The 17286-nt window shown below is 36.4% G+C and overlaps 2 protein-coding genes across 2 annotated transcripts in view; one reads left to right on the top strand and one right to left on the bottom strand.

Annotated features, from left to right (window-relative positions):
- LOC107727629 (scavenger receptor class A member 3-like) overlaps positions 1-7470 on the bottom strand; it is a 16324-nt gene extending 8854 nt beyond the window's left edge. The window contains exons 1-4 of the mRNA XM_016537562.1: positions 7044-7470; positions 2945-2980; positions 2571-2615; positions 1932-2051 (exon numbers count right to left, since the gene is read on the bottom strand). Coding sequence (XP_016393048.1) covers positions 1932-2051; positions 2571-2615; positions 2945-2980; positions 7044-7050 — 208 coding nt within the window. The 5' untranslated portion in view covers positions 7051-7470. The remainder of the gene's footprint in view (positions 1-1931; positions 2052-2570; positions 2616-2944; positions 2981-7043) is intronic.
- Positions 7471-12816: 5346 nt separating this feature from the next.
- LOC107727630 (clusterin-like) overlaps positions 12817-17286 on the top strand; it is an 8214-nt gene continuing 3744 nt past the window's right edge. The window contains exons 1-3 of the mRNA XM_016537564.1: positions 12817-12920; positions 15751-15881; positions 15962-16110. Coding sequence (XP_016393050.1) covers positions 15794-15881; positions 15962-16110 — 237 coding nt within the window. The 5' untranslated portion in view covers positions 12817-12920; positions 15751-15793. The remainder of the gene's footprint in view (positions 12921-15750; positions 15882-15961; positions 16111-17286) is intronic.

The raw sequence follows: 17286 nt of genomic DNA, 5'->3' as shown, positions 1-17286 counted from the left end.
CCCCTTCCCCTACCCCTTCCCCTTGTCCCTTGAAACAGATTGTCAAGGGGTAGGGGTGAAAATATTCCCCTAAGAATTGGGACACCACTACTATGCCGTCACACGTCATCATACTTCGTCTAGCTCCTACAATACACACACCTATACTGGTGTGCTGGTGTGCATTAGAGCCTTTAATTACCGTTCTATATTAATGCGCTGCTTACTGACACACACACACACACACACACACACACACATATATATATCGGAGATCGCGCAGCTCACACATCCAGGAGAAAAGAAACGTGTCAACGCTGCCGCGCGACTTTTATTAATAACAGTTTAAATACTGAATCACAACATTATATTTTCCAGCAACGAGTGGAAAAAACTTAAGTAAACTCACTGTAAAAAGAGAAACGCACAGACGCATATACACGCAACTTTCATCTCTCTCTCTCTCTCTCTCTCTCTCTCTCGTATTGGCAATATTTGAGAAAAGGGTTTAGCGATTTCTAATTATTGGGGGGACTAGCCCCCCTCAATGTCTACGGTGGTTATCGTCCTGATCAGACATGAAAATATGTTGTGGCGTTAGCAAACTTTAGCGATTTTTTGCAAACATTTCTTTGAGTAACATATCTGTAAATATGAACTCACGATTGAATGTAACATAAAACAAATGATTACTTTTCGTTAAAATCTTTATTAATGCCAAAAATGCTTACATTTATGTGTCTTTTTGTTCGCTCGGGCAGCCATGTTGCCGCTGAAGCCGGTTTGACCTGAGATAATTCATACCCCTTCGTTTGAAGTGTGGTCCCGACAAATCTTCGTTTGAAGGGCTGTCTGGCCCTTCCTCTACCCCTACCCCTCCAACCAAAAGAGAATCGAGACACCCCTACCCCTTCACGTGAACGAGTGAAACCGAGGGGTAGGGGAAAGGGGAAGGGCTAAGGGGTAGAATTGGGATTGGGCCTTAATCTTGCACTATGGGGACTGGTAAAGTATAATGGAACCTCACTTGTGGTTGTAATTTATATTCCAGCTGTATGAAGGCATTTAACATGCTGTGATAAAAGGAAATTGCTTATTTTTTTATCACTAAACAGGATACTTGTTACTTGATCTACTTGCCTTGTGCAAACTTCAGATTAACTTCCTACATCAAATTCCTTAACATAGTAGTAGTATGCATATTACACACATACTTGTTATACAACAAAAAATTTTAGGAGTTACAGCAATATGAAACAGTATGTGGCATCATTCTGAAATATCTAGGCTTGTTTTTCTTGAAATGAAACCATCATCATATATTTTTCATCAAACCAAACAACATTCTTATTGATTTGTTTTGCCACAGTTTAGCTAGTTGTGGGCTGACATGGTAGTATTAGAACCGGCAAGCGTGACAATGAAGTCATAAAGTTCTTGTTGAAGCCCCATTGCATTTAGAACTTGGGTTTGTTGTTGTACACTTGTGTTTGGTGAAATATATTGTAGGTATGATTCGTAGTTCTTTCACTATTGTCTTTCGTTGTGCTTTCATACTTGTTAGTGGGGCAAAGGATTCCGATTTGGCATCTAACTTCACACATGATGTGAGATTTATTGTGTGGGCAAGGTTTTGGCTTACTTCTAACTATTAAATCTGGAAATTGTTGACTTTGAGCATTATGCTGAATCAAAACCCACACTGCATGTTGTAACCGTGTGTATGAAGGATGAGAATTGGGGTGTCCTACATTCCATTCTCTGGCCCATAACTGACTCCCCGCAGCAGTGAGTCTTCTCATGTGAAAATGCTGATTGCTGATTCATGAAAAAGTATTTTATTACCATTTAACTTTCTTTGTTCACTTTGGCGTCACTTTACAGAATGAGGAAAACAAACAAACAAACAACAAAAAACTTGTTGCAAACATGGTTGTACCTTGAAAACTTACCAAGGGATGCCAACACGGCCACTGCAATGACGAGCAAAGCTAAAAAACCATAGAGCATTTTGACAGCTAGTTGAAGAGAATGTGTCTGCTGACATTTCATACATCCTCCTCTTGCTCTTCCTATGGACACAAAAAGACACTCATTTCTCATAAAGATGTGAACTTTATCATAAACTAACCATTATATCCTAACAGGTATGTAAAAAATTAAAACTTCACCCCAAAATCAACATTAAATAGACTATTAACACTAAATACACAACTGCACTTGGGAAAAGATCAAATCAATAAAGAGAATCTATTCAAATTCGACATGAAATAATTCAACTGAGCTTGCAAATTCTCTAAATGAAGCTTTTCTAAATGCTGTCAAGAACTGAACATTTAAAACAGATGTAATCAATAGTCAATAATCACTCACAAAATGGTGGATAAATGTTGACTCATGTACATATAAACACACTAACAAACACTTTGCAAGACATTGCAAAAACATTTCAGGCACAATTTTTAAATTTAGACTGATCAAACCAGTCAGCTTACTGTCTAACTCTCTTTTACGAACTCCATCTTTTGTACTCCGTCATGCCTCATTAATAAGGAGAGAAATAATCTTTAAGAAAGATGAATTTTTCTAACCTCTCAAGGGAGGAATTTCCTCTTCTTCTCCAGTTAAGTCCTCCTCTACAAAGAGAAATTGCACAAAACACGATTAAGTCATGGCTTTACAATTTATAACATCGTACTTGAAAGTAACCATAATTCTATTAAATCATCGTTCATCGTATTGGCTAATCAAACCCAGTTTCCCTTGAGACTCATCATCTACCTCCTGCACAGAACAAAAACATTGTACCATCATAATTTCAACATGTCAGGTCTCAAAACTTTAATTGCAGGAGATTATAAGAGGACAACGAAATCCACTGCAGGAATTAAACACATATTCGGTCTTATAAGTCTATATCAAGAGGGCTCAAATGAAACCGAACAAAGAAAAAGACTCCACATACCATTAAAAAGCTGGTTCTCGTCGCCACTATAGCTATCTGCAAAAGAGGAAAAAAGCAGCAGGGTTGATGTATGTGTTTGCAAATTAAGGTAAATAGATGGAAACATAAACTTATTCTGGGAATAACACACACACACACACACTCTCGCTTTATCACCAGAAACATAAATCATAAGAGTTGAATTCCATAAGGTCTACTCAGCCTTAAGACAAAAACCAGTCAACTTGGACCGATTCGTACTAGATGAGGTCACTGCTAAGAACCTTATATTAGCACAATTACACAAAATTGGTGAGAGAAGTGTACTAAATTTGATTGGATCTTTTGGAGGATTTATTTAATAAAATAGCCTGGGAATATTTTGTATGTCAGAGATGCTCTTAACATATGCCAAAAAGGGCCCTTACTGTGGCCCTTTTGAGTTTAGAAGCCCATGTTGAGTTTGTTTTTAATGGCATACTAGATTTCCTTTATTTCTTTTAATATAATGTTTTATTTATTTCATTTCATATTGTTTTCATTTTATTTCCTATGTTTTATTTAAATGCATACACATTTACAAATTACTTATTTTAAATAAATAAATTGCATTTTTGGCCAACTATTTCTTGGCTGCAACACCAAGAGATGTTTGGCCAGGTACACAACATGCTTTAGTTGGGAAAAACCACAGCTGTTCTGGCCATGAGCCACAAAAATAAAACAGTGTGTGGTGCAGGACATAGCTATAAATAGAGTAGAGGATGAATGTTAGAACATCTGGAAAAGCATTGTCAGCAGAGGATTAACTGGATTCTTTTCTTATTGCAGCCACCCATGACAGTCAGTAAACTAAACAGCTGATTACTACCTGCTGAAGTACAACCAAAATGTATGAGGTGCTTCAAGTGAGGAAAGAAATGGGACTATATACACCATGAGAACATCTAAGAAGCTTTATCAACAAGGAACAAAGGCATGTCCATGTCATTTTATGTGGTCTCCAAGACCATCCATGTCCCACAAAGCGTACTGTTCCATGGGAAGAAGGATTACACAACAAAAAGCATGAACATGTGAGGGCATCTTTACAGAAGCCTGCAATCTACCATGTTTTGGAGAGTCATATTCTCTCTGAAGACAAGCCAGGGTCTGCTTTGAAAATTGGGCTTGAACTCTGTGCAGAAATATGAAAATGTGGCACTGTGTTCCTGGCTGAGAAGAAGGGACAAGAGTTAAGGTGCAAGCTACGACAAGGAATGGTGACTCAACATCTCTACACCCTGCAGCTGCAGGGCACTGGATTGGTACTAAAGGTAAAGAGTTGTTACTGGAGGTATGCCAGTTATCACTGCCAATGCTGTTAAACAGCAACCTGTTTTCTCTTTATCGGACACTACTATTCAGCAAGCACTTTTACAATAACATCCCTCAACACCATAGTCTCAGGGAGTTTGCACCTGCTTCGTTTTCCGTTTGTTTTAAATCTTGGGTCTGTATTTTTCAAACCCCGGGCACGTCTTGGAGCCGCGCTTTGCATGCCAGACCTGCTAAGCTCATGTGAAACTGTTTATACCTACTACTCAAGCCGCTGAGGTCAGGTCTACCAGAGCCAGAGTGCTAGAAGGGGCAAAAGTTTGATGAGGGAGAAAGTGGAGAGACTTTACATTTCCCCACCAGTCCTGGCTACACAGGTGGCTCGGAGCAGATGCAACCTTGGGTCTTGTGGTAGTGTGTGAGTGTTGCCAACAGTACAGAGGAAAAGGAGGGGACCCTTCAGTCTGGTCTGGATGTCTGCATTCCCTTTGAAAACATCGCTTACAAGGAAGCCAAGAACCTTCAAAAAGCACTATGGCTGGGTCAACAGAAGTAAACTTAAAAAGTATGAAAGTTAATGAAAGAGGCAGGATATTTAATTAGCTGGCCGGGTCATTCAAGGAGCTGGAGGAAATGGAAAGTTTCTACATTTGGTTAGAAGTCTAAGAGCATAAGATGAATATGCCAATGTTTATAAAGGGTGGGCACTCACAATCTGCGTGTTTTCAAAATTGAGTTGCATGATGTACGGTTTAAACAAGCAGGGAGTCTTAAGTTTACAAGTTACAACAATATTATACAGTAAATGGTACTTAAAGGTCAAAATCTGGCCATGTCTGCTGTTTTCTCTCTAAATCAATAGCAATTCTTGACCACGGACACAATTTAGGTAGCATTAGAGGGATATCATCAGTTATCTCAGGTGCACATACTTAAGTAAATCAGTCCACTTGGGCAGATGCTGTACAGTATGTTAGCAACCAGCTATGCAAACAACATCTGTGCCCTACCCCAACGTGATAGACATTAAAGGCTAAAATTTCATTCTAGGTCTTCGAAACACTGTGAGAATAACTAAAACCATATGACTCACAATGGTAGCATGTAAATACTGATCGGAGAAAATTATATATTGTCAGTGGCCAGTACAAAGTCTTGGTCACCAAGATGTACCAAGATGCACTTAATCCACCAAGAGTTGGTTGTCAACATATTTATGTGATTTGTTATGAGGCATCCATCAGCTCATCCTCTTTTCCAGAAATACAGCAAGGAAGGCAAATGTTTAATACAATACAACAGTTGAGAACTCTTTGGAGAACAATGCTTAAGATGATATCTCCTTTCAGAACTTCACAATGTCAAAAGTTCGTGGTTAATCTCTTCAGCACCTTCTACACAGGCCAAAGATTTCCGAGGATTCTCCTAATCCTTCAAATTGTGCAATGGAAAGCTACTTGAGTGAGGTGTTCTCGGGTAACTTCCGGGGCTTTGATGTCCTAAAGAACGAATTGGCGTGGTGTGCATGATTTCTAAACTGTGGGTTCAGGAGGTTGCCCAGTGCCTTTAAATGGATACCCTTTACTGAAAAGCACCAAAACAGGAAACATCCAGTAATACGGGTATTATGTGACCAGATGAATGCAGTGGGTATAAAACATCTGACAGAAACGCCTGAAACTAGAGATGGGAAGCAGAGGCAGAGGGCAGGGTCTTTCCAAACCACAGAAACCCAACCACAACTAATAAAGACAAGTGTCTCTACAGTTCTGGTTGATGTATAACTGCTTTACACGCATTTGAGCAGTTCATCCCTAGAGTTCAATGGAGAGTAATTGAAAACATTCATACTGTATATTATAGTTCACGAAAACAAAAGAGTTGAAAACTGGAGGTGAATCTCACCCCTCTACTCCCATCTTTAGATATCGACATGTTTACAGTCACACATGGGTTGACTTAATTGCATGAAAGTACACGTTCTTGGATGTTTTACAGCTTGTTTTCTGAAGCCAAACTTTTTTTAAGGCAACCCCATTAGACTGTAACAAAACAGTTTTTTCTTTGACCATTAAACAGGTCCTTATGTGTTCAATTATAAACAAATATGAAAAGCAAGTGTGTTTCATTATATCTGATACACTTCAATTAGATGTAATCAAGATTAAGAAGAGCCTATCTGCCTATTACAAATAGATGCATCGGTCAGATCCTGGGAAAACAGCTGAAGGGAACGCATGTATGTGTGTGGTTAGCACTGGCTCCACACCTGCTGCCCACACCAAGAACGAAGAACTCCCCGCACATCCCTCACCGCATGAGGAATGCATTAGGAGCAATACTCTTTCATGAGTTTCTGGATTATGCATTAAAAGAGTGAAAAATTTACCTTCATCTTGGATATGTTTCCTATAAATTAAAGATCCTACCAAAGGATGCAGATCCACATGTTCCATTTCCCTTCAAAAAGAACTCACATGGCTTTTAGGAAAACGCAAATTATTCAGTGTTGACTAAAACCAAGTGCTGCCCCAACAGTGTGGTTTATCTAAGTGTTTAACTAAAAATTCAACAGCAAATGGTGTCAAGCTGAGAGTGATGAAGGCATGATGTATTCTGCCTTCAAAGTAACAGAACGACAAACTCGCATCCAACATCAACAGGTCCCTGCTTTCTTTAGACCTCCAAGTTGTGGTCTTGAATATGTGCTGTCAGCACGCTCATGTTTGCAATGATTTTCTCACATGAATTAAAAAAACCATAACACATTAGTCAGAAATCAATAAAAAGAAAGATTGCTTACCTTTCATGTTGATTCTGTGAAGTCACCCCAGGTCAGTTTGGTAAAGATGACTGCGGAGACTTGAGGCTGAATATATTTCACCTGTTTGATTGTTCAAACTTGGGATGTATTTCAACGACTCATCAGAATCCCAAGCATCAATCAAGAAGCATACTGGTTTGTTTACACAAGTTAAGGCACCAAATCTGCGGAGTTATCCAATGTTGAAAACCCCTGTGGGTCCAGCTGGTGTGTCAGGAAGACCCCTCTATAACATGCTGCCTCTTTGCTATAGAACCAGAGGAAAGTAATACCTTGGACAGTAACCATGTGCAGCTTTGGGAAACATGCTGGAGAGAGGGAGAGATTGTTTCTGTGTGGGAAAGGGAGGGAATGGATGAAGGGAGAAGGAGGAGAAAAAGAGGAGGTGGGACACAGTGCGTGTGCTTCAGTGAGTCAGTCCTGAGCACTGGCCTAATTGCTAACAAATGTCTGGTATTGGAGCAACAGGCACATTTATCTTCTGTGGCCTCTGTTGTTGGAGATTTACACATTATGTTTGCCATATGGAACAAATAGGGACATGGTGTTCCTCAACAGAGAGAGAAACATTATTGTGCTAGTGCTTTTGTAAATGCAAAGTGCAGCTTCATACTTTTTCAATTAAAGTCAGTGCATTTTTCTAAAACACTATTTTGTTCTATTTAACAACATCAGCATTCAGTTTGAAATCAAGTCAAGTGATACAGGCTAAGATATTTTTGGTATTTCTGCTGTAATGATTTCAAACTTTCAAACTGGGAGTATTGATATATTAAATAAATTAACCATTATTTATTTTGTAATTCCAGAAGTTACAAGAACCGCATGTTCTTCATTTGAATTTAGATCAGAGGTAGATTTATTTTGATATATTAATCATAATTTATTAATTTAAATACTTTAAAGTCATCCGTGTCCCTCTTGAAAGTTAGCTGAGGCCCCCTGGTTAAAAACCACTCTGTTGTCATTATTTACTCACCATGTTGTCTCAAATTTGTACGACTTTAATTCTTCCACATAACATCAAAGGAGATGTTTTACCATAGAAATATAATATAGTTTAATAAAAGTATCATGTAAGTCATCTGAATGCCAATTTTGGTGCATGGAGCCAGGTTTGACATCGATGCTAAACTGATTTTCAAGTGTCTCAATCAATCACACCATGCAAGGTTTGAATATGTTGAAGCATGAATATGATTTAAGAGGCTTTCAGTAATTAATAACTTCATTCTTTTTCTTATGCAAAGCTATTGTGTGATTTACGAAGATTTGGAATATAGCACACAATATATGGGCCACTTTTATTGTGCTTTATTGGATATTGACAGTTGTGGTCACTATATGCTTTATTTTATATATATATATATATATATAAACTAATAGCATAAACATTCTTCAAAACATTTTTTTCTGTTCCACAAAAGAAAGAAAGTCATCCAACAAATGAGAGTGAGTAAATGATGACAGAATTTTACATTTTGGGGTGAACTATTGTTTTAAGACCATATGTTTGTTGTTTACAATCTGCAATAACGTATTTGAAAACAACAACAACAACAACCAGTTTTTGTATAGAATGTGATTCTCTTTGGGAATCAATGGTCTGTGCCTTTGAATCCACTCAGTCACTTTTACCTCTTCTTCCACATGAGACACACAATACACACATATCTTTGAAGTCGTCTGTTTCTGATTAAGCATGCAGGATTAATGAAGGATTGATTAATTAAAACCATCTAAAACTATTAATCATGTACTAGTCAAGGGTCAACAAATGTCATTTATGGCTTCAAATTCAATGACGTCATAAAATTACACAGCTTCCACGTTATCAAGCGAGAAAGGTCAATTTAGGACAAGAAATTCTGGGAATCCTGTGTCCCATGTGGACATTTTGCAACCATTCATGGAGCTGGGTTTTGGGAAAAAGAAGATGATATAATGTTTCCATTCATTCTCATGTGTTCATAACAAAAACAAGCTTACTTCTGCTCCACTTTAAGATCAGTTCTCCCATATGTCTGTTATTGTTCTTCCATGATCACCTAAGAGAACAAAACAAGTCGATAAAGTGAAACATGAGAAACAAAGTGAGAGGGAAAGAAAGTAAAAGCGCTGTTTGACAGGAAGAGCACTAAATAATTACGAACACATTCAAATACCATGGTATTTAAAGTAGACCACTGTAATACCATGGGACATTTCCAAAAACATCATGCCACTATGCCTGAAAAATAATGACAATACCATAGTATTTGTATATTACATTCACTTTGTGGCCTTGCAGTCTGTTAAACGCACTGTTATCACAGAAGCTGCTCTATAAATAAAGTTAGAACTGAACTGAATTGAATTAGAATTGAATTGAAGGTTATACTGTTTCTCATTTAACTTGTGTGCAAGCTCTCACTTGGCTGGTGTTCATAGTTGACTATTTGAGTTTGTATATATATATATATTACTATGTTGTTAATATGTGTGCAGATGTGGAAGCAAATGTGCTTCTAATAAATAAACAGACTGAGACTGATTATGTGTTTACTGAGGAAAGAGAGATGTGCTGACAGCTAGTATGAAATTGTATTTTAATGGTTACGGTTTATCAGATTTTACTAGTGTAAAATAATATTTTTTGGACTGTTGAAAGGTTTGAAAAATCAAACTTCTCTGAATTTTTGTTGCATTAAAAAAGTATCTTTAGGTGAACGAGAGGCTTAGCAGATGATCTGTTGTTAATTGCACCAGCGTACCTCCATATGCGTGTTAGCATGCATCAAATTATTCCAAAACCACCAACTTTCATCTGCTTGCCAAAACTGTAATAATTCCAGCAAATAGAGTAGTGTTTAATAGACTAGCACGAAAACCATCTGGCACTTCATATGCTTTCAAACTGATTCAGATGACTTTACTAGTAAATAGGTACCCGGCACACTATGATGCATGTTAGAATTAAAGAGTTTGGTGACATTTCAGAATATGCAAACAAAATTTGGAAAAAAACCCAAAACGAAATATATGTTTTTCCTAAACGTCTCTTCAACAGGCTGTTATGCATATTTATGAAGATACTGTTATAATTTAAGCCTTTCTACTTGTTCACTTCACAGTCTCTGCCTTTCATAGGAGTCACTGCCACCCAGAGGACAAAACTAAAGTTACTCAAAGAAAGAGTTCACAAAAAAAATTTTTTTTTAATTAAATAAAATAAATAAATTCTGTCGTTATTTAAATTATTTATAAACTTTACATAAAAAAAAAAAAGAAAAGTAGGCTAAGAAGTAAAAAGAGAAAAGGACATTCCTTGAACCAATGGTAGGAGAACAAAACAATGTTCTGGCAAAGGTAACGTGCCTGTAGATTTAAAACGCCAAGAAATAGGGTGGTACGTTTAATACTGTACAGCGTGCTGCGAGTGATATTGACAGAGGAGGACTGGACCACTTACCGACATTGTTTTATGAGGTGAGATTTGAGAACACGGGGTTGACGGAGGTAATCAGGTCATATTTGCTGGATGTAAACGAAATATACCTGTTCTGTTGCCAGTAAGAAAACATAAATAAAGCCTCAAGATTAAGTCAATGTCCAAGACCCTTGACATTTAAGGTTTATTTTTTCCGTTAATACTTTGTCATTAATTCGATTTCGAATATGTGAGTGTAAAAAGTCACCAAATGTGATGGTAGAGTGAGGTTGGTTGCCAGTCTGTTGCCAGGCTGTCCTAAGTCAAAATAAACCTCTCTTTCTGGTCTCTAGATATAGTTCCCTCCTTCCATATTGTTGGCCAGGTGAAAATCTTAAATTTGATTGTTTAGAAAAGTTATAACACACCTTTCTTCAATAAGCTGCATGATTTTTGTAGGATGAGTTACTGCTGAAGATTAATACTTAGTTACTGTATGGTTACAGGTTTGTTCAAATCAGTATAAGCAATAATAATAGTGATGCTTGCTCTGGAAAACAACTAATTAATAATAAAAAAAAGAGTCTAAGAGTAAAATAGAGCTCCTTCCATATTGTTGGCCAGGTGAAAATCTTAAATTTGATTGTTTAGAAAAGTTATAACACACCTTTCTTCAATAAGCTGCATGATTTTTGTAGGATGAGTTACTGCTGAAGATTAATACTTAGTTACTGTATGGTTACAGGTTTGTTCAAATCAGTATAAGCAATAATAACAGTGATGCTTGCTCTGGAAAACATAATAATAATAATATTTAATTAATTAATAATAAAAAAAGAGTCTAAGAGTAAAATAGAGTTTATACTGTTTTATATTGAGTAGGATGACTTGACAACATGTTACAGATGCATGACATTGGAAAGAGGTGTGGCTCCACAGTGCAGCTGTTTGTCTGGATGTGTTATTTGTTTGCCCACGTCCTGTAGGGGAAAATGTGGGTTTAGACATGCTCCTACACCGTGCAATATGCCAAACATCTTATAAACAGGCTTTGGATCACATTTGCCTAAATGTCAGAATGTTATGAGCTGTGCTTTCCTGACATTTAGGTTCCTCCGTCTTCAGAACATCTCACAAAAAAACTAAAACAACTCTAGACTAGTAGGAGACGAAAGCTACCTGACAAGCTATGACGCGATTAAAAAGCAGTTTCCATCCACTGCAGGAGTGATTTGGTGTCTTAATGTGTAATAAGGAATAAGTAATGACGTGTTTTGGTCAAAAGCATACATAATAACCCCTCACAAAATAACATGGTTATGTGTGTTATGACTGCGAGCATTATAAGGCTCAGTATAAGTCTTTCATGAAGGTCACTTTTCACTGACATTTTTGCCTTTTCTGTCCAGTTTGAATATTACTGTGAGTAATGTAACATAACCAGCAAAATAAATGGCACAAGTTATAACTGGAGCCACCTGGGTTACTATATGGGGTCAAATGGGTCATACAAAAGGTCTAGTCAAGTGTGCTTATTAAGCCTTATGTTGTGTTCCTGGAGGATTTTCTTTTTCCCGAAAATGTTGAAAAGTGCTAAAACGTACGGACTTTGCTTTTTTAAAGGATTTTTTTCCTCACTGTAACACTTGTGGTGTTCCCATGTCAAAAATCACCAGCCTTATTACCAAATCATGGATTCAATTTTTTTATCAACTTGTTTTCTTTCAATTAACACAGGTTTTGTATATCTTTTTGCAAATGTTTGATCATAGGCCTCATTGATCTGAGCTTGTGCACCTCAATTTCTGAGTGAACTGCCAAAATTATCCACAAAGAGTGCTTTTTCAGAAACTGACTGATCAGTTACAAAACAAAATAAAAAACTAGATTGAATCCAAGATTTGGAGATAAAATAGCAAGAAATGTTTAAAAGTCCAGTCATTTTTGACCGGGAACACAAAATTAGGATAAGGGTTTTCGGGGTTAAACTTGAGCTTGTATAACCTGCACACTTGTTTACTTAGTTTCAGCACTGTTATGAACGAGTTCTACATGATTCACTGAATTATTCTCTACACAGCTAAAGTGGATGTTATGCAGGTCACATTAAGGTGATTCACCACTGTTAAATGTTGGAACTGTCTGACAGTAATGAATTATCCACATACAGTCTTTGCCGGTAAATTCTAGAGGGCATATTTTCCCGTAAACCCCATGTTCAGGCTGTGCCTCTACAAGCACAATGAAATGAGCGAGATGGTGCAATATTGCCCACTTCTGGTCAGACGGAGCCTCTGCCGTTGACAATAACAGTTTCTGGAAAAGTCCAAAGCCACGGCCATTCTCATCCCGTGAATCACGTCGTCACCATCACCCAGCCTCCCAGTATAAAAACAAATCAGAGGAGGCACAGTCCATCTGCAGGGAAGAAAAAGAATCCAAGCAGGGTGAGTACATAGAGCATATTACAAGGATGTTGACAATCTTGTTTATATAAATATGGTTTTATAGATATTATATAATTGTGCATTATATATACATTTATGTAAGATGTTATTTATATTATGGTTACAGTGATGTAATACCTATTTGACGTACTATAAAATTGCATTGTAATTAATGCTGCATTTATGCATTTTGCCCAACTACTGAGCAATAACCCACTACTGTATAAATGTAAATAAGATTCGGTTTGTACTTGGCATGAGATAGAATAACATATCATTTATGCAGTTTTTGAATTACAATCCATCTTCATGCGGTTAATGTCCTCCAAAAAGTCTAACTGGGCTGTTTGTTGAGTCGAGTTTGTCTGTGCCTTCCCTAGGCGAATTTGTATTGATTTTTTCATTGCAGAGAGGAATTTGTCTCGCAGCCCCAAGCCGATGAGGGGAACTAAGCCAGGTCAACTGCATTCAGTATGCATACTGTTCCCTAGCAAGATATCATTAAAAAAGCAAAAACCCTCACTCTGTGTGATACTTACAAACACCAAATAGATGTGTAAACTCATTCCAAAACAAATATAGGATTAGGCACAAGGGCAAGATTAATTCAAACAAAAGCAAGAAGATAAAATGGTATGCTTGCAACAAACAACATTTTTGAGGAACTTCAAGGTTAGATTATGGAGAAAGCAAAACACTGCAAGTTGCACACCATATTTTACATCTCAAAAAAGCAACTTTCCATGTGACTCAGTATTTCTGTCTGTTCATTGGCTCTTCCAACATTTGTGCATGTTTCTTATGTAACTAGGCTCCTGGCTTTAATTTGGTAGAGTTGGGGTTTCTATGTACACTTACAGAGGCTAAAAAGAGGAAACTTGTCCCCATGACTGACTCAAGGCTTTTATGATATTTACTTAGACTCTGGTGTGAATTACAAACTCAACAGCAGCTGTTGAGGACCAATGGTTTGTCTTTAGAAATATCAAACATGATTAAAAGTGCAGCATTATTAAAAAGGGTAAGCTTCAGACATTTCTGCAAACTCACAAAACTGGGATTACGTTTTGTCAGAGCAAGCTTTAGTGAAGGGGATTTGCTTTCAAATCCATGGAATCGGCGAAGGGAACATTTAAATGTTTGCAAGTTTGCTACACCTCCAATGATTTTGTTCTTCAAAGCCTTTTGGTTTGATACTGGTTAAAGCGACAGTTCAACCAAAAGTGAGTCATCATTTACTCATCCTCATACTGTTCCAAACCTGTATGACTTTTTTTTGTCCTTCTGTACAACACAAAAGAAGATATTTTTTAGCCAAAACAACATTGGACCCCATTGACTTGTATGGAGAAAAACAAAACAAAACCAAATTTTTAAAAATATCTTCTTTTGTGTTCCACAAATAGAGAAAAGCATTCAGATTTGAAATGTCATGAGGTTGAGAAAATAATGACGGAACTAAGCCAGGTCAACTGCATTCAGGATGCATACTGTTCCCTAGCAAGATATCATTAAAAAAGCAAAAACCCTCACTCTGTGTGATACTTACAAACACCAAATAGATGTGTAAACTCATTCCAAAACAAATATAGGATTAGGCACAAGGGCAAGATTAATTCAAACAAAAGCAAGAAGATAAAATGGTATGCTTGCAACAAACAACATTTTTGAGGAACTTCAAGGTTAGATTATGGAGAAAGCAAAACACTGCAAGTTGCACACCATATTTTACATCTCAAAAAAGCAACTTTCCATGTGACTCAGTATTTCTGTCTGTTCATTGGCTCTTCCAACATTTGTGCATGTTTCTTATGTAACTAGGCTCCTGGCTTTAATTTGGTAGAGTTGGGGTTTCTATGTACACTTACAGAGGCTAAAAAGAGGAAACTTGTCCCCATGACTGACTCAAGGCTTTTATGATATTTACTTAGACTCTGGTGTGAATTACAAACTCAACAGCAGCTGTTGAGGACCAATGGTTTGTCTTTAGAAATATCAAACATGATTAAAAGTGCAGCATTATTAAAAAGGGTAAGCTTCAGACATTTCTGCAAACTCACAAAACTGGGATTACGTTTTGTCAGAGCAAGCTTTAGTGAAGGGGATTTGCTTTCAAATCCATGGAATCGGCGAAGGGAACATTTAAATGTTTGCAAGTTTGCTACACCTCCAATGATTTTGTTCTTCAAAGCCTTTTGGTTTGATACTGGTTAAAGCGACAGTTCAACCAAAAGTGAGTCATCATTTACTCATCCTCATACTGTTCCAAACCTGTATGACTTTTTTTTGTCCTTCTGTACAACACAAAAGAAGATATTTTTTAGCCAAAACAACATTGGACCCCATTGACTTGTATGGAGAAAAACAAAACAAAACCAAATTTTTTAAAATATCTTCTTTTGTGTTCCACAAATAGAGAAAAGCATTCAGATTTGAAATGACATGAGGTTGAGAAAATAATGACAGAATTTTAATTTTTCAGTGAACTTTGAATATGTTGTAGATGAAATATTTTTTGGCTATGACATTATATAGCACAATATATATAAGGCACAATAAATCTGTTTGGCCCTCTGTTCAGAAACATCAAGGTCGCAGAAAAATAAATGCCACTATTTTGTATACGATATAAACAGACACGCTGTTACAATGGATTCATTGCCCAGTGCCACACAGTCGGTCTGAGCGAGTCTCACACAGACCGCATTATTAAAAGTGTGGGCTTTGCAATTGTTCATGTTCATAAACTTGCTGAGTCACTTTCACCACAGCTTAATTAAAACAGGTTTTACTATTAAATGACCCACTATTTCCTGATTTATGTTCATAGTGTTAAACCGCTTCTGAAACCAGGACACTAACAGCCACCAAAGATGACGGTCTCATGGTCTCTGCTGGGACTTTCTCTTCTCTACCTCTCTGCGGAGTGTCTGCTACCACCAACTAAAGAGGAGCTCAATCGTAAGTGCATTTTTTTTTTCTGTGCAAACATGTTGTGCTCAATTAGGGACAGTAATGTAACCGTTATTGCTTTTTGGCAGAGATCTCACAGCTTGGTGAAAAGTACCTGGATAAACAGATTGAAAATGCCATCACTGGGGTGAAGGAGATGAAGACTGTGATGGAGCGAACAGAAGAGGATCACAAGAGGTTCCAGTCTGAACTAGACAAAACAAAGCAACAAAAAGAGGTGAGACAGAAGAGGATAGATAGATAGATAGATAGACAGACAGACAGACAGACAGACAGACAGACAGACAGACAGACAACATTAAATAAAAATTAACATTAACTACAGAATTGATTAATCTTGGTAAAATTACATAATCGACAAATATTAATATTGTTAACATTTCAAGCTTCATAAATTAACTATCAATTGAACAATTATTTAGATCAGTTGCATAATCTACATATATTAATACATTTTAAGTTGTATAAATTAACATTAAGAAATGTATTATGAATTAAATTAACAATGAAGTTTATATACAATATATTTCAAAATGATTATTAACATAGATCAATAAAAACAAGATTAATCATGTATCAATTACATAATCTATATATTTATATACAATGAATTAACATTTCAAGTTGTATAAATTAACATTAACATTTATTATGAATTAACAGTAATATTTTGTATAAATTAACATTAACCAAGATCTATAAAAACAGAATAATTATGTAGATCAGTTATATAATCTACATATATTATTACATTTTTAACATTTCAAGTTGTATAACTTGAGAACATTAAGTAATTTATTATGAATTAACAATGAGCAATAGTACATTCATAAATTAATTTAAAATCAGATCAAATCTCAAATGCTGAAAAACAATTATGTAGATTAATTACATAACCTGCATATATTAATGCATTAACATTTCAAGTTGTAAAAATTAAAATTAGGTAATATATTACAAATTTACAGTAATATATTTATATTATATTTTTTATTTACATTATATAATAAATATTCATTTTAAAGGGATCATATGATGTTGCTAATTATTAGTTATTTATTATTAATTATTATATTACACAAATTATTTTGTGTATTTGGTGTAATGAAATGTGTTTATGCGGTTTAAGGTTAAAAAACACATTATTTTCCACATACTGTACATTATTGTTTCTCCTCTATGCCCCGGTTTTCTGAAACGCGTCGATTTTTACAAAGCTCATCGGTCTGAAAAGCGAGGTGTGCTCTGATTGGCCAGCTATCCAGTGCATTGTGATTGGCCGAATACCTCAAGCGTGCTTTGAGTCAGAACAGCCGGCATTGTAGTCTACTCTCCCAGGATCAGGAAACAGTCCTCCATAAAATGTGCTGCACACATCTGAATATTTGGGTTG

This window comes from Sinocyclocheilus rhinocerous, unplaced genomic scaffold (genome assembly GCF_001515625.1).
Source record: "Sinocyclocheilus rhinocerous isolate Xijiao unplaced genomic scaffold, SAMN03320098_v1.1 scaffold185, whole genome shotgun sequence".
Lineage (NCBI taxonomy): Eukaryota > Metazoa > Chordata > Actinopteri > Cypriniformes > Cyprinidae > Sinocyclocheilus > Sinocyclocheilus rhinocerous.
Note: the sequence above shows the minus strand (reverse complement) of the source record. Positions and strands in the feature narration are given on the sequence as shown.